At 55.1% G+C, this 25,373-nt stretch overlaps 1 protein-coding gene across 1 annotated transcript; it reads left to right on the plus strand.

The window, feature by feature from the left end:
• The first annotated feature begins 247 nt into the window (after positions 1-247).
• On the plus strand, positions 248-25,373 carry TBX4 (T-box transcription factor 4). The gene is made up of 8 exons (XM_065896603.1): positions 248-442; positions 1,218-1,312; positions 9,434-9,553; positions 10,795-10,942; positions 21,286-21,438; positions 22,367-22,455; positions 22,588-22,823; positions 24,742-25,373. The coding sequence occupies exons 1-8, from the start codon at positions 248-250 to the stop codon at positions 25,371-25,373; spliced, it is 1,668 nt and encodes a 555-aa protein (XP_065752675.1).

Consider the following 25,373-nt stretch of genomic DNA (forward strand, 5'->3'; position numbering starts at 1 on the left):
GCAGGAGGACCTGGAACCGCACACAAACCCTCCCAGGTCCAGACCCAGAGGGAGGAGGCGAGGGTCCTGCCCACGCTATTCTCCCTCCTCCAGCTCAGGAGGGGGCGGGGTCCACGTGCACCAGGGCGGCCTCCCAGCAGTGCCCGAAGCACCCTCCACCGCCACCCGCGGCTCAGCTCCAGGGCTGCCGGGTCTCAGGCGCGTGTGGACATGGGCATATGACTCGCGTGTGCTGTGCCCACAGGAGATGCTGCAGGATAAGGGCCTGTCGGAGAGCGAGGAGGCCTTCCGGGCCCCGGGCTCGGTGCTCGGCGAGGCCAGCGCCGCCAACGCCGCCAACGCCCCCGAGCCCGCGCTGGCCGCGCCGGGCCTCAGCGGAGCCGCGCTTGGCAGCCCCCCGGGCCCCGGCGCCGACATCGCCACCGCTGCCGCCGCCGAGCAGGTAGGGCCGGGTCGGGCAGGCCGTCGGGTGGAGGTCGGGCGTCGGTTTGTCTGCAGGGCCGCCTGTGTCTGTCAACCGCCCCACTGCGGGCAGGACTGTCTGCCTGTTCGCGCTCCCCTGGGCAGGGCTCGCCTTCTGCCCTTCGTCCTTCCTCCACCTCGAGCCCTTGAGGCTGCTCTGAGACAGGCCGGGGAGGGAGCCCGCGGCGGAGCGAGCCCAGGAAAACAGTCCAGCTCCGACGACCCTGAGAGGGCGGGGACAAAAGCCTGGGACCAGGCGGGGTGAGTAGCCCCTGGCCGGGTGCTTGCGGGAGCCGCCGCCGAGCTCCGAGGCCGAGGGGACACCACCGTGACCATGTGCACGCCCCCTGCCTGTGTGGGTCTGCAGGAGGTGTTTGCGGGTGCGCGCCGCTGGCCGAGGGTGTGTGTGCCCATCCTGTGTTGGTGTGTCTGCCCGCAAGCCTGTGGCTATGTCGGGCCACGTGCAGTGTTTATGTTTGTGTAAGAGTGTGTCATCTACCCTGGCACGGTCGGTTAGTGTGTCCTCTGCGGGCCCGTCTGTAGATGCAGCTCCGAAGAAGGGGATTTCAGCCACTGATTAAATTTTTAAAAATTCACCAATGGTACAGAATAATTTTTTGAAACGACATCTCGAGGCGTGGGCACCTGGGGCTGGCAGTGTCCTGCATGGTCCCTTGGGTCTGTGTTCCCCTTTCTGATGGCTCCGCATGGAGCCGTGGGCAGGGCGACACAAGTCCCCTCTCTCCCATCCTTAGACTATCGAGAACATCAAGGTGGGCCTGCATGAGAAGGAGCTCTGGAAGAAGTTTCACGAGGCGGGCACCGAGATGATCATCACCAAGGCGGGCAGGTCAGCGCTGGTTTTACTTCGGGGGTGGGGATGATGGATGGGGGCAGTGGGGAGCCCCAGGGGCTCCCTCAGCAGTCCTCTCGGTCTTCAGCCCAGGGGGCGACTGGAGTCCCCTTCGCCATTCTGGCCTTAGCTCCAAGTCCCGCCACAGCATCAGAACTGACCTCGGAAGCCCGCAGGGGGCTACATCACAATCGAGAGGCTCGGGATGGAGGGAGGGGAGGGGCAGTGATATGCAAATGAAACGCAAACAGGGTCGCGTTGCTGGAGGTCCCCACTCCAGCACTTTTGGCCCCTGGGGGGCTGCTTTGTCCTCCTCCTTTTGGGGAGCTGCTGGGTTTCTCAGGATTGTATTGACTGGGGACCCGGAGATGCCCCTCAACAGACTGAGGAAAGGGTAATGGGACCATGTTTTCCTATTTCCATTGCTTTTCCCGGGGCAGCTCGAACTCCAAGCCTCTCATCCCACGGGCGCTGCTCCGCCAGTTGCCAGCACCCTCCTCGGCCAAGGGGAAGGCACCGTTGGGCCCTGTGTGTGTGTTGTTCGGGGAGTAGCCCTCGGGTGGCTGCCAGAGAGGGATGATTTATAAAGTGGAACCATCTTTAAAATGTGCTGGTGTCTGTGGGAGAGAGGCTGGAGGAGAGGGAAAGAGGAGGACGATGCAGAACGGGGAATGATGGAGAGATTCGCTGGGGCGGTGCACCCCGGGTGGGGTTGGAATCGCAAGGAGAGCGGTTACCAGGTGAAGGGAGATGGCTGCAGATGGAGAAGCTGGAAGGTTCAGGTTCAGGTTCAGAAACGTTCTTCCCGCTACTCTGCCTCCTCCACAAACTCACACTGGATTTTGGTTCCCGGGGTACAGTTTAGGTGTGAAAATGTCCCTTTATCTGACAGTGGACCCATAGTTGGGTTTTCTGAGGAATAAGATGGTGAAGCTTCAAGGGCCGGGGATGGGGAGTCAGACCTGGTGGGGGGGCAGGCTACCCGTTCCGCTCACCTACTTCCATCTGTACAACCCTCAGGCCAGGTACTTTAGAGTCTATGCCCTTTCCTCATCTCCATCTGTAAAATAATAGGTTTTTCTTTATACAGTTGCATGTAAAGCCCTTAGCACAGCTCCTGGCACATGTAAGCACACAATAAATGCTAGCGAATACTGTTCATCGTAATTAGAGAAATGTCTGGCATTTACTCAGCATTTTGTTCTACTTTTTAGAGAGCTCTGCTGAGCTGCTTAGGGAATGATGGGTCAGAGGAAACAAAAAGCCGGCAGTTTGCTGGGTCCTTCCAGTCTGCTTACTGAGAGGCCTTGCAAATTTTCCTTTGTTTTGTTGGGGGAGGGGGTCTGGGCACTCGGCTGCCCTCTTGCCTAAGTCAGGGAGGTGGCAGGGCCACCCAGGGCCTCTATCGGGGGAAGGAACAAGGAAATGTCAGGACTGGAGTTTGCTGCATTTTGGGGATGGGGAACCCAGGATGCACTGGGGAACCTGGTGGGGGAACAGTCATTGAGGACAGTGGGGATCAGGTGTCACAAGGCCTGCCTCTTCCTAGTTGTGTGCACTTGGGCTAGTCCCCAAGCTTCCTGTGGCTCAGAGGTGTCAGGTAAAACAGGATGGTGACTGTAGACCTACCTGCCATCCTTCCTTTTTCAGTTACTGTGAGACTCAAACCAGGAACCTTATGAGCAGTGCTTGGTAAATTGTTGAGTGGATTATAGGTGTGAAGAGGGGATTTATTTCTTGTTACTGCTGGGATGTAGAGAAGAAAAGAAGAGAAGGATCCAGAACTTCCATCTTGAGGCAGCAGAAATAACCTTGTCTCTTGAAAATGAACCAGCATGTTCTTTGGGCATGCGTGGCCCCTGCCATTTTAAACAAGGCATTTGTGATTCTCCTCAGTGGGGTTTCCTGCACCTGCATGGGTCCTCCTCCCTCCCTTCCCCAACACACATACGCGAGCACACACGTGCGCGCACACACACACATTTCCAGAGGTGACGGGCTTCAGGCAGACCTTTGTGCCTGATCCTAGTGACAGAAGAGGCACATCCCTAGAGGCTTAGAGGCAGGCCTCAGGGAATGACGATAATAATTTTTAAGTGACCATGACGATGTTGGCCCATTAGGGATTCATCGCAGTCTTTCCCTGGCAGAAAGTTATCCTTGCACCAGGTCTAGTCCTTAGGAAAATCACTAGCCTTATCCCCTGCCTGCACAGTTCTCACAGACCCTTTTTCCTCCTGCATAGCTGCCCACTGGCTTCAGAGACCACTTTCACCCCTCTGACCCCGTGTCCCCCTCCTCCCCGCTGCCTCCTTCCCATGGCAGCCTTGGAATGCACTGTGCTTTGCTCGGGCTTGTGGCCCTTCAGCGTCCTGTCCAATGCCTCTCCCTGTCCTCTTCTTTGTGTCTCTACCATCAACTTCCTGGGACACTTCTATTTCTCAGCAGATGGCCTGGACATTTCTCCTGAACCTTGAATCACAGATTCCTAGACCGCTTGAGCTGGAGGAGAACCAAGGGAACATAAACCCAGCCCCTGAGAAGGGAAGGCGTTTGGCCCTTGCCCACAGAAGCAGGGTTAGGCGACTGCCAGGTCTACACAAGCCGAGCAATGATGCCCCTCCCCCCAGAACAAACCCCTAACTTTGAGAAATTCCCTTGATTGCTTGTTTATGGGGGCCTGCGCAAGGTGGAGTTGTTGCTCTGCCCTAGAGACCCTGGCTGGTTAGGGGCATGATTGCTCTCTGGTTGGCCCATGGAGGCATGGTGGGGGTGGGGTGGGGGGGGCGGGGGCTGGAGAAAAGGAGCCCGAATGTTCTCAAGCCAGTATGAGTCCTTAGTCACAAGCCTCGGCCTTAAGCCCTTGAAGAGCTGAAGGCCAAAGGAAAAAAGGGTCCCCTTCATTGGATAGTGATTTTGAATTCTCAAACAACTTGAGCTGGTGAATAACATGCCAGCCGCAGCTCAAGCCATCAATTTCTGAATGCTCGGGGTCCCCCGATGTCAGGTATATAATGGGGCCACAGCCTTCCCTAGCCAGTCTCTGTCTCTCTTAGGCCCCTGCACCCAGAGAGTTTATGCCCTTAACTGCAGAGAACAGAGCCCTCTCTGCTTCCTCACATCCCTGCCAAGCTTGCTACATGTGAGAAACTGCATTTTCTCCCAAACGCAGATAAAAGTGAGCTCTACAAAATTTAAATATAAACCTCCCCAATATGAAAATTTCCTAACCGTCTGACTGCTCTACTCCTAGGTCATGGTTTTGCCACCAGATAAATCTCCACTATCAGCCTTCATAGCCTGTTGAGTTCAATGTTGCTTGTGTTAGTGACAGTGAATTTGTGTTTGAAAAATGAACTACTGATGAGAACTCCTGTTGAACCTGTATTGTTTGTTATTCTGAGGCAAGGATTTGGCCCGGCTTAATCCGGGGCTTCAAAGCCAGTTGCCCTTGCTCTGTATACAGAGCGTCAGAGCCCAGTGGCGTGGGTGATAAGAGAAGTAAGGGTTGAAGACACTGGGAAAGTGGGTTGGGGAGAGAGTGCTTTGATCTCTTTCTAAAGTATTTTCTGAAAGCAAAAGTCTATCAGAAGGAAGTGTCTTCAAAAAAATCTGAGAGAAGCAACTGGCCTTCCAAAACAGCATCCATTCCACACACCCTCTCTCCTGCCCCCCCCACCTCAGGGAAAGTATTTCTTAAAAATGCTTTGAGTGAAGTAGAAAACTCTGTGTGTGTGTAAAGTGGAAATAAATTACATAGCTTTGTCATTGCTCTCAGAAACCATTTGGCCACAAAAGCTTTGGTCTCAGTATAGACGGCACCCCTACCTCCCACCCCCAAACTTAGCCTTAGTTGCTAGGCCCTGGCCTCTTTCCAACACACCCAGAATTCTTCTTTAAGACCCCAAGACACTAGGGATAGAAAATGGATGGGGTTTTCTGTGGACCCCTACCCTTTCCTGCATCCCTTTCCTTTCAAACTCTGGCCTCCACGGGCCTCTGTATGTGTTTATGTACACATATTTATGATATATACACACACATATCATTTTTTAATATCAATGTTATTGAAGTGGAACATTTCTGCAGAAAAGTGAACAAATCTTGATTGTACAGCTCTACAGACTTTCACAAAATGAACACACTGGTGTTAGCACCACCCAGATAAAGAAACAGCACGTTACCGGCCCCCAGAATCCCTCTTGTCTGCCCTCCCAGTCACCGCCTCTCCCCACCTCGAATCCCCTCTCCAGACTTCTCACCCCTTCGATTTGGTTTTGCACCTACATTTCAGGGAATGCGCATATAACCGCTCCTGGGGTTCCGGATCCCCCTGAGGAAGCCGGGGGTGTGGTGGATTTGGGGTTGGGGGGCTCTGCTAACTGGAGAGAATCTGGTGGGTCCCCTCGGTTCATTCTTTCCTGCCCCCCACCCCCATGGATTGGTGGGGAGTGAATAGGTCAGCACCTTGAATTTGGCCACCGCTTTGGCCCGGGACCGGGCGCCCCGCGGCTCTCTGAGCCCAGTTGAAACTTACTTGGCCTCTCTCTCAGTGCGTCTTTACGGGTTTGTTGCCAAAATCAAAATGCCCCAAACCCTTGCCCGGCGCCCCGCAAGCCTCCAACACCGAGAAACGTCCAAGGAAGCTTATCTTAGCAGTTCATTCTAAAACCATTTCCGAGTATGAAGTAGATAAGGCCCCACGCCCGCACCCTTTCAGAGCCTGTTTCATGATCAGAGGAGAGACCCCCCCCCCCCCCCCGGCTTTCATCTCCTCCCGGGGCCGGCGGGGCAGGCGGCTTGTTTATTCCCTGGCGGAGCAGTTTCCGCGGGGGCCGGGAGCACCCCAGATGCCTGCGGACCAGGAGTTCGAGGCGGGCGGGGAATCAGAGCCGGGAGAGGGCGCCAGGGCCGCAGAGAGAAGGCACGCAGGGCACGGGGAAGGGGTGCGGAGGGGTGCGCCGAGCAGGGGTCTGGGTGGCTGCCGGGTGTTGAGGACAGGGAGCCAGGGCTTCACGGCCACCAGCGGTGGCCGGTGGCAGGACTGAGTGGGGTACGGGCTGCGCAGTCACTACTTCCCTGCTTGGCCCTCCCTCCCTGTCCCACTGAGGTGTTCACTTCGCCCCCCCCCCCCCCCCCCCCCCCGCATAGGTGATGGTTTTCAGGTACATTTTCTTTTGGTCCTAAATCACAGAAGCAATTTACAACTCACTCTATGGTTTCATCTGTTTCAATAGAGAAGACCTTTACAGGGCGGGGTGAGCCCAGAGGAAGCCACAGCTCCCAGTTCAGCTTCCTGAGGCCTGCCCTCCTGGTGAACACTCCCATGCCAGGCCTCTCGGCTCCAACCTTGGACCCTCTGGAACCAAGGGCAGATGCCCTCAGCTTGGGCAGGAGGCCTGCAAGGCTGGAGGAGTGTGTGCTTCAGCTGTACACGTAGCCTTTCCCGCACACCAGGCAGGACCTTCATCCTCTGGAGCCCGCTAGGTGGGGAAATGATAGTGCCCAGGGTCCCCACTGGGTGTGTTCTCCATGGCCCAGAAGGAGCCACCAAACTGGACGCTAACAGAGACGGAGATACCTGTCTCCATGAAGGCAGCGGTGCTCACCTGGCCAGCTCAGGCCAGCTCAGCCTGGAACAGAGGACTTTTGAGCTCCCCATTCAAACCACAGATCTCATCGTCCCTCCTGATTTCTGAGGGCAGTTGCCATAGGAAGAGGGACAGGCAGGGCAGTGGCTAGGAGACACCTTCCTTCCCTGCCCCAACTTCCTTAAAACCTCCTGGAGGCTGTTATCCATCAGGAATCTGGTCCACGGTCAGCTTCCAGGAGAGGCCAAATCACGGGACACCAGCCCCGTGCCTTGGGAGGCCGAGGACAGGCTCCTTGCCAGCCTTCTCAAAAGCACTAGTCATGTCTGCCTGGCCTCCTGAGCTGCTGAGGTGAAGTACAGTAGGGGGTAGAAGGGCAAGGGCAGGACCCCGTACCCCGCTCTCAGCCTAGGTTATGAAGACCGTTGAAGTGGCAGCGGGCAGTTTTCTCCTGGCCCCCTTTGTGGACGCTGGTTGTGGGGAGCGGGGGGGGGCGGGGAAAGCTGTGCCTGCCCTCTGCTGTCGCCACCTGGAGTGATTATAGGAGAAGCAGGCTGAGTGCAGGGCACTGGTACCAGGCCAACCCTAAGCCCAGCCAGGGCTGCCCCACTCTGTGGCTGTTTCTGTGGCAGTTACAAAATGATAGCCTGCAGGGGACGGGGTTCTTGGCCTTCCCCCAGGGAGGTGGGAGCTGAGCTAACTGCTGCCTCCCTCTCCTTCAGCCTGAGGCCACCTGGAGAGAGGCTGGGCCAGGAAGGGGGTGGTGCAGGCTCCAGCTGTGCCCCAGGGCCGGCTGGGCAGGGGGCTGGTAAGCAGGAGGCAGCATTGGGTTCCTGGGGAGGGGGTTGGGTGGACATTTGAAAACGCTTACAATTGACATCTGAGACAAATTCTTCCACACGGTTTATGAGTCCCTAGACTTGCCGCTAGAACTGCCCTCCTCTCTCCAGGCGCACACGCACGCACTCCAACGTGTACGCAAGCACATGTGCTCGTGCACACACATGGTCACACAGCTCCCGCACCCCTGGCCCACCGCAGCACTCATGGGCCTGCCCTCCAACGAGAGAGGGTGCACGGGCTGGGGCACCCTCCACCTCAGGGTCCTGGCCTGGGCTTGCCGTAGGGTCTGCCACCTTGTGGGGGCCTGGATCCCTCTGGAAGCCCTGCTCTGTCAAGGTAAGCTGGTTCCCTGTCGACAAAATGGGGGACTCCAATCATCTGTTTGAGGTGTTTAAGACAGCTTCTCCTGAGGGTTCCCGTGCTGTCTCTCAGCTTCATGAGAGCCGGAGGACCCCCTGATGGCTTTCCCAGAGCTGCTTGGGCTTCTACCAGCTCAGGGGATTTGGCTCCCAGTGGCCTTAGTGTCTTCAGTTAGGTTTGGCTTCTGCCTCTCTCTTGGGGACATCTTTGGGGGAGATCAGCTAGGAGGGGGTGGGAGCATCTGAGGAGGACTGAGGAAGTTCCCCTCTGAGGAAGTCCGGTGTCAGGGACCTGGTGACCAGAGGAGGGTACCCCGCAGGTATGGGTACATGCTGTTGTATGTTTGGTGTGCTGAGGTCTGAGGAAGCTCTTCTCTAGAATGTTTCCTGAGCCTCAGGGTCCTGGACGGTTTCATCATGGGCTGCAGGACCTGGAAAACTTTCTGCTTTTTTGCTGACTCTATTTTCATAGAGGTAGGTCATACCACTGGCCTGCGGAGGAAGGAGTGCAGTGGGGGTCAGTGGTAAGAGCTGTAAGTGGACTCATTTAATCCACGCAGCAACCTATGAGATTGGTAGTCCCATTTTAGAGATGAGGAAACCAAGGCATAGAGAGATCCAAGCAAGCTGGCCAAGGCAGCATGCTGTGTCAGTGGTGGGGCCAGGCTGTGGACCATGGCAGGGAGGTTCTAGAATCCGTGCTCTACTCCTCAGGGCTCCTAGACTGACTTTCCCCGACACCCAGTTAGTGCGCACAGGCCCAGGCAAGGCATTCACAGGGATAAACACCTCTGCTAAACACACAGGAGGCATCCAGAGAGCGAGCAGCAGCTCTGCTACGAGTTGGTTTGAGGTCTGGGGGTTTCCATAGAGACATGACCCAGAGTAGGCATCTCATTGATCATGGAAGCAGCTGACAGGGACTTCCAGGTCTTCTGCTCTGGGCCCCTGTAATGCCCCCTCACCCCCACCCCAGAACTTTCGTTGTGTATGGATGACAGACAGGAGGGAAATTAAGGCAGGCTGGTTGGTGTTGAGATCCTCTCTCACATCCTGACCGGAGTCTCTGTGCTTTAGCTGCTCACAGCCACAGACTGACAACTGCAGGGGCTCAGAGGGAGCAGCTTGTGCAGCCCTTTCCTCGTAGAGGGGGAGGCTGACCACAGAGGGAAGCAACTTACCCAAGGTCACAAAGCTCTGACCAGTGCCGAGACCTCTTGCTAAAGGGGCAGTGCCTCTTAAGGCCTTCTGTCCCCTCGCCCACTCTGTGCCACCTCTCCTGGTGCTCTGTCCACGCCTCTGCGTCATCTCTCGGCTTCCCCCAGGCGGATGTTCCCCAGCTACAAGGTAAAAGTCACAGGCATGAACCCCAAGACCAAGTACATCCTACTGATCGACATCGTCCCTGCGGATGACCACCGCTACAAGTTCTGTGACAACAAATGGTAAGAACCCGGGACCCTCACATCACCCGCCTTCCCACTCGCACACCCATCCCCATCTGACGTTTGGCCCAGGGACTTACCAGTTAGTCCCAGTGATTGGCCAGATCCGCAGCCTTGGGTGCCGGGCCTGCTGAGGCTACAGGGTCATCAAATGTTCGCACACCTGCTGCTGGTGGGGCAGGGGCTGCGGCTGAAAATGAGCTGCAGTGTTTGGGCTTTTGGTGGATTTCAAGGGTCTGTGCTCTCCCCACAGCTATGGACGAACAGGGTGGGTGCCTGTGCTTTGGGGTGACAGATGAGCCCCAGCACTGGGCAGGTTTAGGCTCTAGCAGTGCTGTGCTCAGGAAGGGGGGCAGAAGATGGAAGCCACTTTCCTTGGGGGCTTTGGTATTCCATAGTTGGGGCCCAGTTACCTGGGCTGTGGCATCTCTCTCCTGTTCCTCCACTCATTTGCTCTTTGGCCGCAGAGCCTTCCCTCTTATGCTGTGCCCCCCATCCAGAGAGAGCAGTCAGGTTTGAAGGACGAAACCAAGCTGGGACTGGGTGAAAAAACGCTGGGCTTCTTTTCCTGAGGCCATCCCGTTAGTACCCTGTCTGCCCCCAGACCCCAGGACAGCGCCCAGGGAGAGAGAGGGATGAATGAATCCACAGTCCGGGACGTGGGCTCAGCGGTGGATGAGTAATAGGGCTGCAGAGCCTGGACCCGGGAGGCCAGATTCGGTGGTCAGGTCCTGCCAAGGGCTTGTCTCTGTTCTGTCTCTGGGCTGGAACAGCACTCAGAGCAGCTTCTGGCTCAGGGGACAGCTACCAGTTCATTTCTTATGTTTGTTTTGGGGGCAAGCAGTTTGAAAATTGTCTACATCCTCTGAGAAGCTACCTCCAAACTTATAACATTTAAAAATTGTAAATATAACACATACATGGAAGTGCCTAAATCTCCCCACAACATACTTGTGATTAGCCCCATTCCTTCAAGTAAATCATCACATGTCTCTGTAATCTCACTTTCTCTTTCTTATTGCGGTGAAATACAGGAGGTTCAGAAACGCTCTTCCTCCCCAGCACTCTTTCCTCTGTCCCTCCCTCTTACCCCCAAAGCCCTAAATTGACAGTCTGATAGGACCATCAGTGATTTGTTTCTCAGGTCTCTGGGAATTTGCTCTCAGAGGGGACAGAGAATCTGGGCTCCCCCAGGCTGCAGGGCAATCAACTGCTCTGGCTTCTCCATGCTCTGTTGGCAGGATGGTGGCAGGGAAGGCTGAGCCGGCCATGCCCGGAAGGCTCTACGTTCACCCGGATTCTCCTGCCACTGGGGCCCACTGGATGCGGCAGCTGGTCTCCTTCCAGAAGCTGAAGCTGACAAACAACCACCTGGACCCCTTCGGCCATGTAAGCATGGGACTGCCTGGCCTTGAGGGCGAGTCCTGGGGCAGTGTTGGGGATGGGCCGGTCCGGGGATCTGGGCTCTGGAGAACCCATTCTTGGGATCCAGCTCCAGGCCGGTTTGTGGAAGGAGCACAGGGTCTGAGTCCCACAGCAGAACATCCTTCCCCTAGCACTTACTGGCTGGGTAACTTTGGGCAAGTCTCTTAGCCTTTTTGCACCTTGGTTTCCTTGTCTAGAGCATGGAGATGACCATGTGAGAATTAAATGAGAGATTACGCATGAGGTACTTTGTACCTAAGAGGCTCCAAATAAATGGCAACAACGACGATGATGGACCAAATCTCAGCTTCAGTTTCCCCAAATCTGGCCTTGCTGGAGCCTAAGACAAGTAAACCTTCTTGAGAAAGAGTCACTGATGGGTTCCGAAGCCTGTCTCTGGCGTGTACCGTCTGCCTGGCCCGGCAGCCACCTGCCCTGGAAGGGAAGGCCTCGCTCTGGCTCCTGTGTCAGCGCCTTCCTGGCCTTGCCCGGGACCTGGCTGTCACAAGAGAGGTTCTGGAGCCCCAGGGATCCTGCCGCTGATGCCCCATCCAGGCTGCTGAAGCTCATTCTTTCCCCAGTCTGTCCCTGGCAGGCCCACAAAAGCTTTTTATGTGGAAATTTTTAGCTCAAGTGTGTGGCAAACAGAAGCCTAGGGACCTGGTGTCATCTGCCAGGGAGCAGGCCTCGCCCCTCTAGGCTACCCATGGTTACCCTGGAAACGCAGGGTGTGGTGTGGTGGAGCGGGTGCTGTCGAGGCTCCTAGACGCAGTTGCCCCGGCTGCACCCATAACACTCATACTGTCCATGTGGATGGTGGTGGGGAAGCAGGGGTGGGCGCTGTGCAGGCGTGTGCCTCTTTTATGCCTCAGTTCTATTTCTGGGGAGCTGTGTGCAAATCAGAATTCTGTGAATCATAGTTCCTTATGGAAAATGCCAGTGATGCTTCATTTCTGATTGATCGGTGTGTAACTGGCAAGCAGCTCTCAGTTCTCATTTTCTCAGAGTCTGTTCAGTTCTCTTCTGGGTCACTGGTGATCTATAAACCAGCAATTAGGAGAATGCTTCATTAACATAATAAACTCCTGACTTATCTGTTTTGCGAGCGGCATGGGCTTCCCCGTGCAGGGCAGGCAGATGCCGTTGGGTGTGTGACAGAGACCTGCAGGTGTGCATGGTGACGTGTACTCATGTAGCCCCAGCCTCTCCCAGGGGGCAGAGACAAGCCACCATCCAACAGGAAGGGTCAGCCAAGCCCCCACCTCTCAGAGCACAGGGTCTTTTAACCGAGGGCCAGAGGGGCCTCCCATTCTGGCCAAGACTTTGCTCCTGGTCAGCTCCTACCTGGCCTCCTCTGCTTGGCCAGGCTGTGGGATCAACCTCAAAAGGTTAGCGAGGGCCTCGATGGTGGGAAGTGGGAAGCCACATCTCTGCCCATGATTGCACACACACGCAGACCCCAGGGGACAGACCACTGCGGTGAACACAGAGCTTGGCGGAAGCTGGATCTTTGGGTAAGTGACCAGAAGTACCCAGGGAATCGAAGCTCTGGAGAATTTTGGATGCACAGCTTGCTATCATGGTTCCCAGCTGCAGGGATGCCTCTGAAGACTTCTCCACCTCCCTGGCCCCCTGCAGAATGTGGCAGGGGAGAGAGTCAGGTGGTTGAAAAGCTGGGATTTTTAGGAATCAGGAGACCTGGCCTTCATAGCCCAGCAGTAGGTTTCCCAGCCTGCCTTGTGTCTGGTGGCTCTACTGGAGTCCATAAGAGGTTTGCAATAACCCTGCATATAGTCTGGGCCAGTGGGGCTGCTTGTTGGGCTCGTGACATTGGAGGTGCCCCTGGCTACACTCGCCGTGCCTGCCTGGGGCTCTCCTCTCCTCGGCAGGAGGGACGTTCCCCATACTAACTCAGCTTCCTGCCTGGAGGGTTTGGGTTCAGAGCATCTTCCTTCTCCCCATCCCCGAATTTATCCAGCACTTGCAATCTATTGGTTACAACACCCGTTGTGGGGTGGCAGGGCTCAGGGAGATGAGGTGCTTGTCTCAGGAGCTGGGAGTAAAGAAGCAGAGTGTGGGCCCCTGCCTTCTGATGCCTAGTCCCGCGCTCCTTTGGCTTCTCCACCTGTCTTCCCGTACCCGGGGCTTGAGCTGTCAGATCTTCAGCAATTTGGAGCATCACTGGAGAGGGAGCAGCCTTTGACCATGCAGGCAAGGGCTGTGGAGGATGAGCTAACTTCCTCGACACGTCAAGGGAAAGTGGCCCATTTGAACCTTGGCTTTCTGCTCCTTGGTCTGTGCCACCTGGAGTGGTGAGCTCTCCCAGTCGCCCTTCTTGGTGCAGGAGCCTGGGAAAGAGCCATCTTCTACTGAGAACTTGCCCCAGACAAGTCCTTCTGCACAGCTCACCTCCACACTTGCAATTTTTCCTAAAAGCTTCCAGACCTCAGGGAACTTTCTCCAGCCAAATGGACTGTGGACTTTCCCCTTGGGTCAGCTCAGAGATTTTAGCAGCTGTCTCCCATTTACAGACTTCCCCCAGGAGAAGGGCCCAGAGTCCAGGAACCCCTCCGGCCACAGGGCCACATGCTCTGAAAAGACAGGGTTGGCTTCTGACTAGAAAACTCCTGTGGGTTTTTGCTGTGAGTCCAGGAAAGCCCTCTGTTCTTGAGGGGTGGGTTCAGGGTGTGACCCCTGGGTTCTGGGTATAAGCCTAGGGGCAGAGGACGGGCAGGCGGAAGGGGCAGAAAGGATCAGGGGGCTGGGGCCGGGCTGGGCTGCTCCAGTTCAGCTCCACTGCTGTGGCTCCACTGGCTACAGAGGACGCCTGCCATCCTCCCCTCCTACTTGCCAACCCCTCCTACTCCTAGCAGGGTCCTGTGCCAGGTGACCACGTGATGGGAAGAGAAGCTGCTTCGGGAAATTGAAGAGGGCCTCACTGGGGTGGGGCCTGGGTCCTGCAGCGGGACATGGAGGTGGCTGGCACGTGGGTCTTACTTTTCTCCTGATCTGGAGGCAGGGAGGGGATGGCTGCAGTGAGGGGTGTGTGTGTGTGTGTGTGTGTGAAGGGGAATGGCCGTCTTCACCACCTCTTGTGTCTCAGGACTCCCAGATTGCCGAGGTAGACGGTTAGCTTTTTTTTTTTTTTTTTTGCGGTACGCGAGCCTCTCACTGTTGCGACCTCTCCCCTTGCAGAGCACAGGCTCCGGACGCACAGGCTCAGCGGCCATGGCTCACGGGCCCAGCCGCTCCGCGGCATGTGGGATCTTCCCGGACCGGGGCATGAACCCGTGTCCCCTGCATCGACAGGCGGACCCCCAACCACTGCGCCACCAGGGAAGCCTGAAGATTAGCTTTTGATTTTGGGCATAGTAGGTCTCACTGTTCCAGAGGCAAAATTAGCCCCGGACTGGGAGTGTGGGCTCCCAGGCCACAAAGTGGCACATGCACCATCCCCTCAGTGTGTTTCCTTCTCCAGCCACAGGCCTCTTAGCCTAGTTTGTTACTGCTGAGCCTTGGAATCCAAGCTCAAATGCCACATCTTCAGGGAGATGGTTCAGGGTCCCCATTATATGCTCTCAGAGCACCATGCACCTTTCTGTCCAAGTACTTACCACAGTTATAATTTTATACTTATTTGTCAAATTTGTTTTTGAATAGGAAATACATTCACATGGTTTAAAAATCAATCAATGAATAAATAAAACACGTCTGCAATGAGACATTTCCATCCCCTGGTTCCCCATCCACCTAGTTTTTTCCAGCTCTGGCCACAGGTAACCATTGTTACTAATTTCTTCTCAGTGTTTCTTTTTGCACATGCAGGCAGAATACAGAGTCTCAAATCCCTTCTTTTCCACACAAAAGGTAACATGCTGTAAACACTTTGCACCTTGCTTTGTAAACTTAGTGTATCATGGAGATCATTCCAGTCACGTAGAGCTGCCTCATTCCTTTTTATACAGCTGTATAGAGTTTCATCATGTGATCGTTCCATTAATTATGTAGCCAGTCCTTATTGAAGGAATTAGATGTTTTCCTATATTTGCTCTTTTGATTAAGCTTGTACATATGTCGTTTTATACCTATGGCAAGTATTCTTTCTGATAAATTGCCTGTTCAAGGGGTGCTTGGATTTGCAATTTGTAATTCTGCCCTCCACTGGAGTCCCAGTGATGTGTATTCCCACCATCACTGTAGCCTCACGAACATGGTGGGAGAGAACGGTTTGGATCTTTGCCAGTTTGATGGGTGAAATATAGATGTCAGTTTTAGTTTCAATTTATATTTCCTTTATTATGAGTGAGATTAAGCATTTTTTTGTGTGTGTGATAAGCGGGCCTCTCACTGCTGTGGCCTCTCCCATTGCGGAGCACGGGCTCCGGACGCGCAGGCTCAGCGGCCATGGCTCACCCGCCCAGCGGCTCCGCGGCATGTGGGATCTTCCCAGACCGGGGCACGAACCCGCATCCCCTGCATCGGCAGGCGGACTCCCAACCACTGCGCCACCAGGGAAGCTCCTAAGCATCTTTTTTATATGTATCTCCTCTTCGGTCCTTATCCTTTGCTCATTTTTCTCTTAGATTTTTTTTTCAATCACCTATCCATTCTAGGAGCTTTTATAAATTAGGAAGATTTCGCTCCTACTCTGGGATGTCGAATTGCTTATATGTTTTCCCCGTTTGTCACTTGTCTTTTGGTTTGGCCTATAGTGGTATTCCTACACAGAAGTTTTTGATTGAATGTGTTGGTCTTTTCTCTGTGGGTTCTGGATTTTGAGTAATTGAAAGTCCCTCTCCACTCTTTACTTATAAGGGAGTTTGCTTGTGTTTTCTTCTAGTATTTTACAGAATTATTATTACACTTTAACCATTGATCCTTTTGGAATTTATTCTGGCATTCTATATGAGGTGTGAATCCAACTTTTTTTTTTTTTTTTCTAGAGAGCTATCCAGTGGTTCCCAACACAAATAACTGACTAGTCCCCTTCGCTCTCTGGTTTAGGATGCCTTATTTCTGTACACTAAATCCCCTTCTGAATCTGTGTCTGTTCGTGTGCCAGTGCCTTAACTGTTGAGACTTCATAATAGGTTTTAGTGTCTGGCAGGCTTGGTCCCCCTGCATTGCTCTTTTTTTTCAGAGTTTTCTTGGCTGGTCTTGTCTATTTTTTTATATGAGCTTTAGAATCAGCTTGTAGTGTTGAGAAAGAAACTTGCTTGTATTTTTATTAGAATCACTTTAAATTATAAATTTACTTAGGGAGGATTGATAGGGATGCCTTTGTCTTTGTTGAAGTCTGATTTTTGTCCTTCAAAGGCATATTCAGGTTTTCTTCCCGAGGTCCTACACATTTGCTGCAAGCTGTTTCATCTTGTTTGTTACTATTATCAATGCAGTTTGGGGTCCACTACTTTTTCTCACCACTGATTTTTGCTTGATTTTTGGATTACCATGTGACTTCCCCACTGGACGGTAAACCATGAGGCTTTTCATCACCATTGTGCCCTGGTGCCCGGCAGTGTGAGTGGTGGTGAGCAGTGAGTGAGTGAACCTGCTGACGGGGGGATTATTTAGACAGAGAAGGCACTTCCTCCGCTGGAGGCTGATGTCCCCCCAAAGCATATGCCAGCCAGCGGGGACCCAGAACCATTGGTCTCCCTCTTTTCCTCCCACATTTGCTGAGCCCTGACAATGCGCCATGCCTTGCCGGGCGCTCTGGGACATAGACCACCCGTCCGGCTCCAGACTGGGCCTCACCCTCCCCAGCCACATGGGTGCAGGTGCAGGTACGAGCTAAAGCTCGGAGAGTAGTGATGCTGGCTCTGCTTCCCATCGCTGTCTGAGGTTGGGCAGATGCCTTCCCCCGCTTGAGCCTCAGTTCCTTGCCTGTTAAAATGGGGCTAATAATGATACCTCCTTTACAGGGATGTTGTAAAGGTCAGTTGTGTGATGTGTGTAGAATACTCGTCGCAGGGCCTGGCACAGAGGCTGTGTTCAGTCAACGCTGGCTGTCATTGCTGTGACTGGGAGAGAAGGTGGGAAGGCTGCTGCCCTGGGTGTGAGGCCTCAGGCCTGTCTGGCCCAGGCCTCTTGAATCGGCTGATGGGTTGTCCGACTCAGTTCTAGTCTAGGTATTCTTCGGGCCAATCTTTGGGTCTCTCCGGTCTTAGTTTCGTTGTGTTTTTTTTCTTTTTTCTCTAAGTTGCAGATGCTATCTCTTTCCTAAACCTCTTTACAGGGCTGGAGGGGGTAAGAAGGATGATGGAGAAGGTCGTCTTAGAAGGTAAAAATGTGATGCAGGAGAAAATTTGGTTTTAATATATGACAAACGGACATTAGCCCCACTTGTTGTGTGGCTAGCATCCAGATACGCTGTGCCCTACCATGGGCGACAGGGCCTGGTGAATCCTCATCCCCCACGGTGTTTGGTTGGAACCTTATCCTTAATTACCGAGCTTGTTGTTGAGAGCAGTGTGTGCTGTCTCAAGGGCCATCTGGAATCTTCCCCGATTCAATCTCCAGCCAGCTGTGTGTCCTTGGGCAAGTCACGTTCCCACTACTCGCCTCCTGTTCCTCGTCTTTACAATTAGGAGGTGAACTAGAATGATCTCGACGGTCTGTCCCTCCATGCCCTGATGTGCTGTGATTCCAACACAGATAAATCTGGGCCTCATTAGCCAAGCACGCTATGGCGATCTCTTGAGGAGATGGATGTTTGGCGCTATCACAATTGTGAAAATAGAACAGGCCTCTGACTTGTAGCCAGAACATAATGAATCCCATTTCTGTAGAACAGTGATGACGACGGGACCAGCCGTGTAGTGGGGTTTTTTGACGTGGCTGGCCCATTTGACCCAACATCCTCTGCAAGAAATATAGATGTGAGATTCTGGCTAAACAGTTTAACGCGGCGCCTGAGGAACTTCCGAGTAAAGCCAGGCGCGAGTCACTGAGGTAGCTTCCCATTCTCCCAGGCCGTCGGGACCGACGCTGTACTTTGTGTCTGCATTGGTTCAATGGGTGGGACTTTCTTCCACACACCTGTCCAAGTTCCAGACTGTCAGAGGCGGGAGGGGTGTCTGGGACCACTTAGTCGAAGGCCTCACTTTACAGATGGGGGACCCCGATGACTGGAGGGGGAGAGCTTGCTCAGGACTTGCAGCTGGTGGGCAGAGATCCATAGACGCTTCCGGGCCTCGCTTGGCTTCTCTGTGGCTGGGATTGGACTCCCCATTGGCCCCTACCTGCCCTTGCAAGTCTGGCAGTTACTCTCTTCCCAGATTTCCCTACCAGCCTGTCTGGTTCCCTCTCCTAGAAGGTGTGTTTGGCAATCTCTCCACCCTTGTCATCCAGGGCCTTGTCTGATAGGCTAAGGATTCGGCCTTTATCCCAGGGGGCAAGAGGGAGCCATCAAAGGTGGCATCGTGAACTTAAGATATTTACTGAGCCCTAAATACTGGCAGGAGTTTGGGGGCCAGCGGACAAGGGAGGCAAGAGGAAGAAGTACAAAGGGCCCTGCTCTCAAGCAATGTACAGTCTTCCTGGATGAGCCAGAAGGTTCTAAGCAAGGGAGTGACCTGATCTGATGTGTAGCAGGTGAAATGGAGAGGAAGTAGATAGAGGCAGGGAGGGGGCTGCCACAGAGCCCAGTGAGAGGCGGCGGGGCCTGAGCCAGGGCTGCGCAGGGGGAATGGAGGAGCCTTTGTTTTACAGGTGGAGTCAGAGGCCTTGGTCACTGATTGGACCTGGAGGTGGGTGACAGTGAGGGGGAGGGGACTGATGATGCCCAGGGCTCTGGCTGGACTGTCACAGCCTGTGGCTGCCCAGCTGGCAGAGGAACAAGGTGGGTGCTGCTGTTTGTCCCAAGGTGTCCTTAAGGGACGGCACAGCCTTACTGCATGGTGACTGCAACCTCTCCTTTGGGTTCTGTCCTCCCGTTGTCTGTGTTCTCCCCTTGGGCGCCCCCCACCCCCTGCCAGGAGAGCTGGACTGATGCAGGGTTAGCCCTGCATGTCAGGGGGCTGGAGCATGTGAGTGATCATGGAAGGATTGTCTGTGCACATGTTTGATCACTATTTTTGACCTGAAAAGTGCCTTAGAGGTTATCCTGTCTCTAGTGAGCAAAGAAAGACAAGGGAGAAGGGGACAGAGAGTTCGTGGTCGTGGCCCAGGTCTTTCTCCTCCCATATCCTGGTCTCGCACTTACTTGTTCCTGTTTTGAAGTAAAGGAGCCTGGAGGTACAAAAGGTATAAAAGGTGTGGCCCTTTCTCTTGAGGAGTTATAATTTAATTGAAGGGCCAAGAAGAAATGGGAAGCCGCTAGGAAGCAGCACAACAGCCAAGTAGACAATGCATGGAAAGGAAGTTTTCATGAATTGGGAGTTCAGAGCAGGCTTTAGTAGTGTGGGAAGGCTTCCTGGAAGAGTTGGGCCTTGAGATGATAGGCCTAGAAGGTGAGGGAGAATGGGAAAGGGAGATCAAGGCAGCAGAGGGAACTGCCTGTGCAAAGGTGCAGAGGTGGGAATCTGGCATCTAGGCTACCTCCCGGGTAGTCAGGTGCTGGGTCTTCTGGGCACTGGGGTCCTTTGTGGGCTCCTGCAACGTGGGTACAGTGCAGGGTGACAGAGTAACCTAAAGGGTCTGGGAGGTGCTTCCCAACCCCCAGCCCCTCTCCCGAGGGGCCCCTTCCCTGGAACACGAAGTCCGTTGAGGCCTCCCCGGGCAGGACTTGTGCCCTGAGGTTTGCTTGGTAGGCTCCCAGCTGGGCAGTGGGTCCCCAGCTGCAGGATGGGATTTGGGATTTGGGGAGCTCTGTACTTGCCCCAAGAGGGTCCAGAGGTTTGTCACTGAGGGCTGAGTGAGGAGTGGCCCGTGCAGAAGAGCTAGTTTCTGCTGGACGGAGCTGCCCAGCCAAACCGAGGAGCCCGGGGAACGTCAGAGCCTACAGCCCAGCTCCTGGGCTACCCACGCCCTTGGCTGAGCCTCTCCCTGGGCTGCCTCTGTCCCCAGGGTGTGAGGAGAGCAGAACCTCGCCAGACGAAGGCTTCAGCCCAGACTTGCCACGGAAGGGCCTGGCTCGGGCCCCTTGCTTGGCACTCTGGTCACTCAGGGGTTAAATGTTTCACCAAGCCTCAGCCCCAGGCGTGGCCCCTGGGAACCTGGAAGGGTAGGAGCCAGCAGAGACAGCCCAAGGGAGGGGCACTCCCTGCGGAGAGAAAGGAGCTCAGAGGGGACCAGCCTCACCCAGCCAGGACAGGAGCCAAAGGGTTAACAAAAGCAGCGGTGCTGATAAAATGCCCCAAACGCCTGGTCCTACCTCCAGTGGGAAGGGCGTCTGGTAAATGTCAATGATAAAAAATACATTTTAATGGCATGTGATGCTGCGCTACCGTGGGGCACAGCCAAATGGAGTGGGTTTGGGGCCACAACTACCGTGTGTTTCTCCCAGGGCTCTGGGCCTAGTCTCCTGGGCTCTTCGCCTTTTGCCCCAGGCATCCTCAAGGGCTGGGGGTGCCTGGGGCCTCTGGGCTTCCTCCTACCTTGGTACCTTGAACTCTAGTCCCTGATGGCACTCCCCTCCTGGCTGAGAGCTGCCTGGGACAGGTCTGAAGGCACAGTGCCTCTGGGTGTCCCCAGTGTCCCCTCAGCAGGCCTCTGTGAATGAAGGAAGGAGTGCCCCGAGGGAACAGGTCGGAGGGCACCATTCTCCTCAGCATCCCCCCTCCCCCATCTTGCAAACTCTGGGCTGTAAAGCTGCTTTTGTTGCTGACAAATGTGAGAGGAGGGGCTGAGCGCCCACCGCTGACAACTCTCCGAAAGGCAGGTCCCTAATAAGTGGGGAGGGGTGAGCAGGGGAAGAAGAGCTGGATAGGACAGGGGGAGGCCCAGGGAAGAGTCAGCCTGCCGGCTGCGAGCTGAGGCTCAGAGAAGTCGAGGGACTTGCCTGAGGTCACACAGTGAGTCAGTGGCACCTGGACTTTCGCCTACAACTCAGAATTCCACCAACTGCACTGTGCTGACTTCATTGGGGCTTTTAAATGGTTATGTCCCCATTTCCACACTGAAGGGTCTGTAGCATCCGGGAGGTCCTGGGACCAGGAGTTGGTGCTGGAGCAGAGTCCAAGTGGGGCCAGGGGCCTGGTTCTTCAACCTTCAAGGGAGGTTTGGACCTTTCTGGGCTCAGCCCCTGTGGTCAGGCCCTGGAGCCCGGGTGTGTAGGACAAGGAAAGCCAGCCCCAGGCCAGCTGAATGAGGCCGAAGACAAGAGGGTGGGGACCCGGAGCTCAGAAGAGACCCTTCTCTTCCAGATCATCCTCAACTCCATGCACAAGTACCAGCCACGGCTACACATCGTGAAGGCTGATGAGAACAATGCTTTTGGCTCCAAAAACACAGCTTTCTGCACCCACGTGTTCCCAGAAACTTCCTTCATCTCTGTGACCTCCTACCAGAATCACAAGGTACAGCACCACCACAGAGGCAGGAAGTGAAGCCCCGATGCAGCAGGGCTGAGGCAGGCAGGGCAGGTGCCTCAGGAACCTGCTAAGCCCTGCAGAGCAGTGAGAAATGGAGTGATGTGCGGGAAAGGAGACCAGATTCCTGAACCCCCAGCACAAAGTAACTGTGGTCTCTGTGCTGGGGATGGACAGAGTTGGCAACTGTAAAGATCGGGAACGTGGAGCTTGCCCTGTGGCTCAGTGCCGGGCCCTTTCGTTCTACAGTCTTCTTCTCCCGGGTGGGATTCTGCACCTGCAGAGAGAAGGAGATGGAACAGGGAGAGGAGCCCTGGGGCACTGCCAGCTGTGTGGGAGCAGGTGACTGAGCCATCTGGAGGCCCTTCCCAGGCAGCGGTCACAGGGTCCTGGCATGTCCTGGCCCACCTTCCACCCCAGGCCGACCACCCAAACAGCCTCCCGATCCCCTCCCGGGCCACTCTCCCCTGCCCCCGCCTTTGCCCACGCCATCCTTCTCAGAAGGCTTTCACATCTGCACAGTGGGACTGGCCAGATCAGGGGAAGGATCTTAGGCAGAAGAGTGACAGAGTCAGGTTTGCATTTAGAAGAGTCACGCAGAACCTGATGCGGCATTTGCACTGGAGGGGGATGATGTGCAGGGGAAGCTGCTACAGGCCGCCGGGAGAGGATGATGAGGGGCTGAATCGAGGTAGCACAGCGGGCGGGAGAGCGGGAGACAGAACCAGAGGTTCTGCCGCAAGTGGAAGGGATAGGAGCTGGCCACGTGAAGGGCAAGGCCAAGGAGGCCTCAGCAAGACGCAACTTCTCCAGACACTGCCGGGGGTTCCAAATGTGCCTGGGATAAGGGAGGAGGGCCAGAGGCCAGCCCAGTCCTCTCCCCGCAGTGACTCTACCGTGTATCCTGTCCTGACAGATAACACAGCTGAAAATTGAGAACAACCCTTTTGCCAAGGGGTTCCGGGGCAGTGACGACAGTGACCTGCGCGTGGCCCGGCTGCAGAGGTGGGGCTGCTCCGGCCTGGGGGTGGGGCGGGTGGACCGGGTGGCCCGTGTTCAAGCACAGGGACTCCGTAACCCTCAAGGTATCTCCACTCCCTTCCCGTGTCCCGCTGACTGTCCTCCCCTCTCCTCCAGCAAAGAATATCCCGTGATCTCCAAAAGCATAATGAGGCAGAGGCTCGTCTCCACCCAGCTGGCATCCAAGCCTGACGTCAGCCCCCTGCATGGGGCTCACCAGGCGCTCCAGCACTACCAGTACGAGAACGGGGCTCACATGCAGTTCGCTGCGGCTGAGCCCCAGGACCTTCCCCTCAACACCTTCCCAGCCCAGAGGGACTCCAGCCTCTTCTATCACTGCCTGAAAAGACGAGGTACCTCTCTCCTGCTCTAGAAGCCCTGGAGGGTCGGGGGGTGACACTCTCCCCACAGACACTCCCCACTGCACATGTGATCACGCATGGGTGCACACACACACACACACACACACACACACACACACACCTGGTTATTGTGTGGCCTGGGAGAGCGAGCCTAAAGTGTTGGGGACCGTGGCCAGGCTCAGTGCAGGGATACGCTTCTTGCTTTCCACGCAGCCCTCCGAACCCTCACAGGCAGCTTGCGGCCTTGGTGTCCCCAGACACCGGTACCCCTCCCTGGCCCCAGGTGCTGCTTTCAGCGGGGTGGGCAGAGGACACGAGTCAGCCAGGCTCTGTCTCTAGGTGTGGGAGGAGGTGGAAGCGTCACAATCCCAAGGTTTCCACTTAGGGAGGCGACCTCCATCCTAACACAGGGAGTCCCCAGCACAGGCTCCCCACCACATCACACCAGATCTGCAAAGGCTTCTTGAAAGTGGCAGGGAGCTGTTGTGGATGCAGACTGGGGACCAGGAAGACAGGCAACAGACTTGTCCGTGCTGGCTTCTTTGTGAGGAAGAGGAGCCCTGAGCCGAGAACCAGATGTGCTCTGGTGCCAGGTCTCGATTTTTCCCTCTATAAAATATGAATGATCAGTGTTATTACACCAGAAGTCCTCACAGGGCCACTGAATTGTCTTGGGAATGAGTTTGGGGACTTTTGCTTGCAATCCAGAATGTTCTCTCAGCCCAGCTCCTAGGGACCAGCCAGGCAGGCCCCTGAGTACCCACCACACCAGGTCTAGTAGAACTAGTGACCTAGAGCAGGGGCTGGCAAACTGTGGCCTCTGGACCAAATCTGGCCTGCTGTCTGTTTTTGTTCAGCCTGTGAGTCATACAAAATGGTTTTTACATTTTAAATAGTTGAAAAAAGTCAAGACTCTTTCGTGATACATGAGCATTATATGAAATTCAAAGTTTGGTATCCATAAATAAAGTCTTATTGGAACACAGCCAAACACATTTATTTACCTACTGTCTGTGGCCTCTTTCCTGTTGAGAATCCCTAGAGAAAACAGAAGGAGGGAGACCAAGACAAGCGACCCGACAAGTGTTCTTGAATTCGTTGAGTGGGCTGCCGCCCAAGTCCTCAGGCCTGGGTCATCCCTGTATCCCAGGGGAGCCCATGCTCGTCCAGAGACTCAAGCCCTCATGCTCGAGGATGTTGAAAGACACACATCCGTGGTTTGGAGCAGTTAATGTCACGTTTCCTGAGACACAGTATTAGCTTAGCCTTAAAAGTACTAGTCACCTTTTACTTATTAACAGCTCCATTTCTTAATTGTGTAAACGCTGTTATGTTGGAATCTGTGTAATTACAATCTGATGGGACTTCTTTGAACACACGTAGGGTTTACTTCCTCCTCTAAAAGCAATAGAAGCGTGCCTGTGAGTAGCTTTGTCTTGCTAAAGCCTTCCTGGGAGTGGAGGATTGAGGCCGAAGCATCGAGGCTTTACTTTTCTGGCTAATTCAGGCAGATGTAGCCTCCAGGCCCGGTTTGGGCTGGCAGTGGCTTGCACTTTCCTTGGCCAGGGTGGGCCTAGCCTAAGAGCGCCAGTGCACATTGAGGCCTCTTACCATCCCCAAGAGTCAGGGTGGCAAAGGATCAAAGCTATACACTGCCTGGCTAAACACATCACTCAGTGTCCAGTGATGCAGTGTGCCCCGTGGCCTTTGAGCGTGGTCCATGATCGGACCACTTCTTGGCTGCGGCCGCCTTTGAAAAGCTGTAGCTGATTAAAATGGTTCTGGGAGTGCCGTGGTAGCGTGGGGCGGTGGGGGCCCTGAATGACAAGGAAGGGCTGTCCTAGCGTCCATTTCGGGGCCCTGGGCTGGCGGAAATGGCTCTTCCTGAGGTTTCTTTGTCTTCCGGCAGACAGCGCCCGCCACCTGGACTTACCCTGCAAAAGATCTTATCTGGAAGCTCCCACTGCAGTGGGGGAGGATCATTATTTCCGGTCTCCCCCTCCCTACGACCAACAGATGCTGAGCCCCTCCTACTGCAGTGAGGTGACCCCACGAGAAGCCTGCATGTACTCAGGTTCAGGGACCGAGATCGCCGGTGTGTCCGGGGTGGACGACTTGCCCCCGCCCCCACTGAGCTGTAACATGTGGACGTCAGTGTCGCCGTACACGAGCTACAGCGTTCAGACCGTGGAGACTGTGCCTTACCAGTCCTTCCCCACGCACTTCACCGCCACCACTATGATGCCCCGGCTGTCCCCCATCTCGGCTCCGAGCTCCCAGCCGCCCGGAAGTGCCCACTTCAGCGTCTACAATCAGCTCTCACAGTCTCAGGTCCGAGAGCGAGAGCGGGGGCCCGGCGCCTCCTTCTCGAGGGAGCGCGGCTTCCCCGGCACCGGCACCGCGTGCGAGCGGAAGCCGCCCTCGCCGCACCTGAATGCTGCCAACGAGTTTCTCTACTCGCAGAGCTTCTCCTTGTCCCGGGAAGCCTCCTTACAGTATCATTCAGGAATGGGGACTGTCGAGAACTGGACTGACGGATGA

The sequence above is a fragment of the Phocoena phocoena genome, chromosome 19 (genome assembly GCF_963924675.1).
Source record: "Phocoena phocoena chromosome 19, mPhoPho1.1, whole genome shotgun sequence".
Taxonomy (NCBI): domain Eukaryota; kingdom Metazoa; phylum Chordata; class Mammalia; order Artiodactyla; family Phocoenidae; genus Phocoena; species Phocoena phocoena.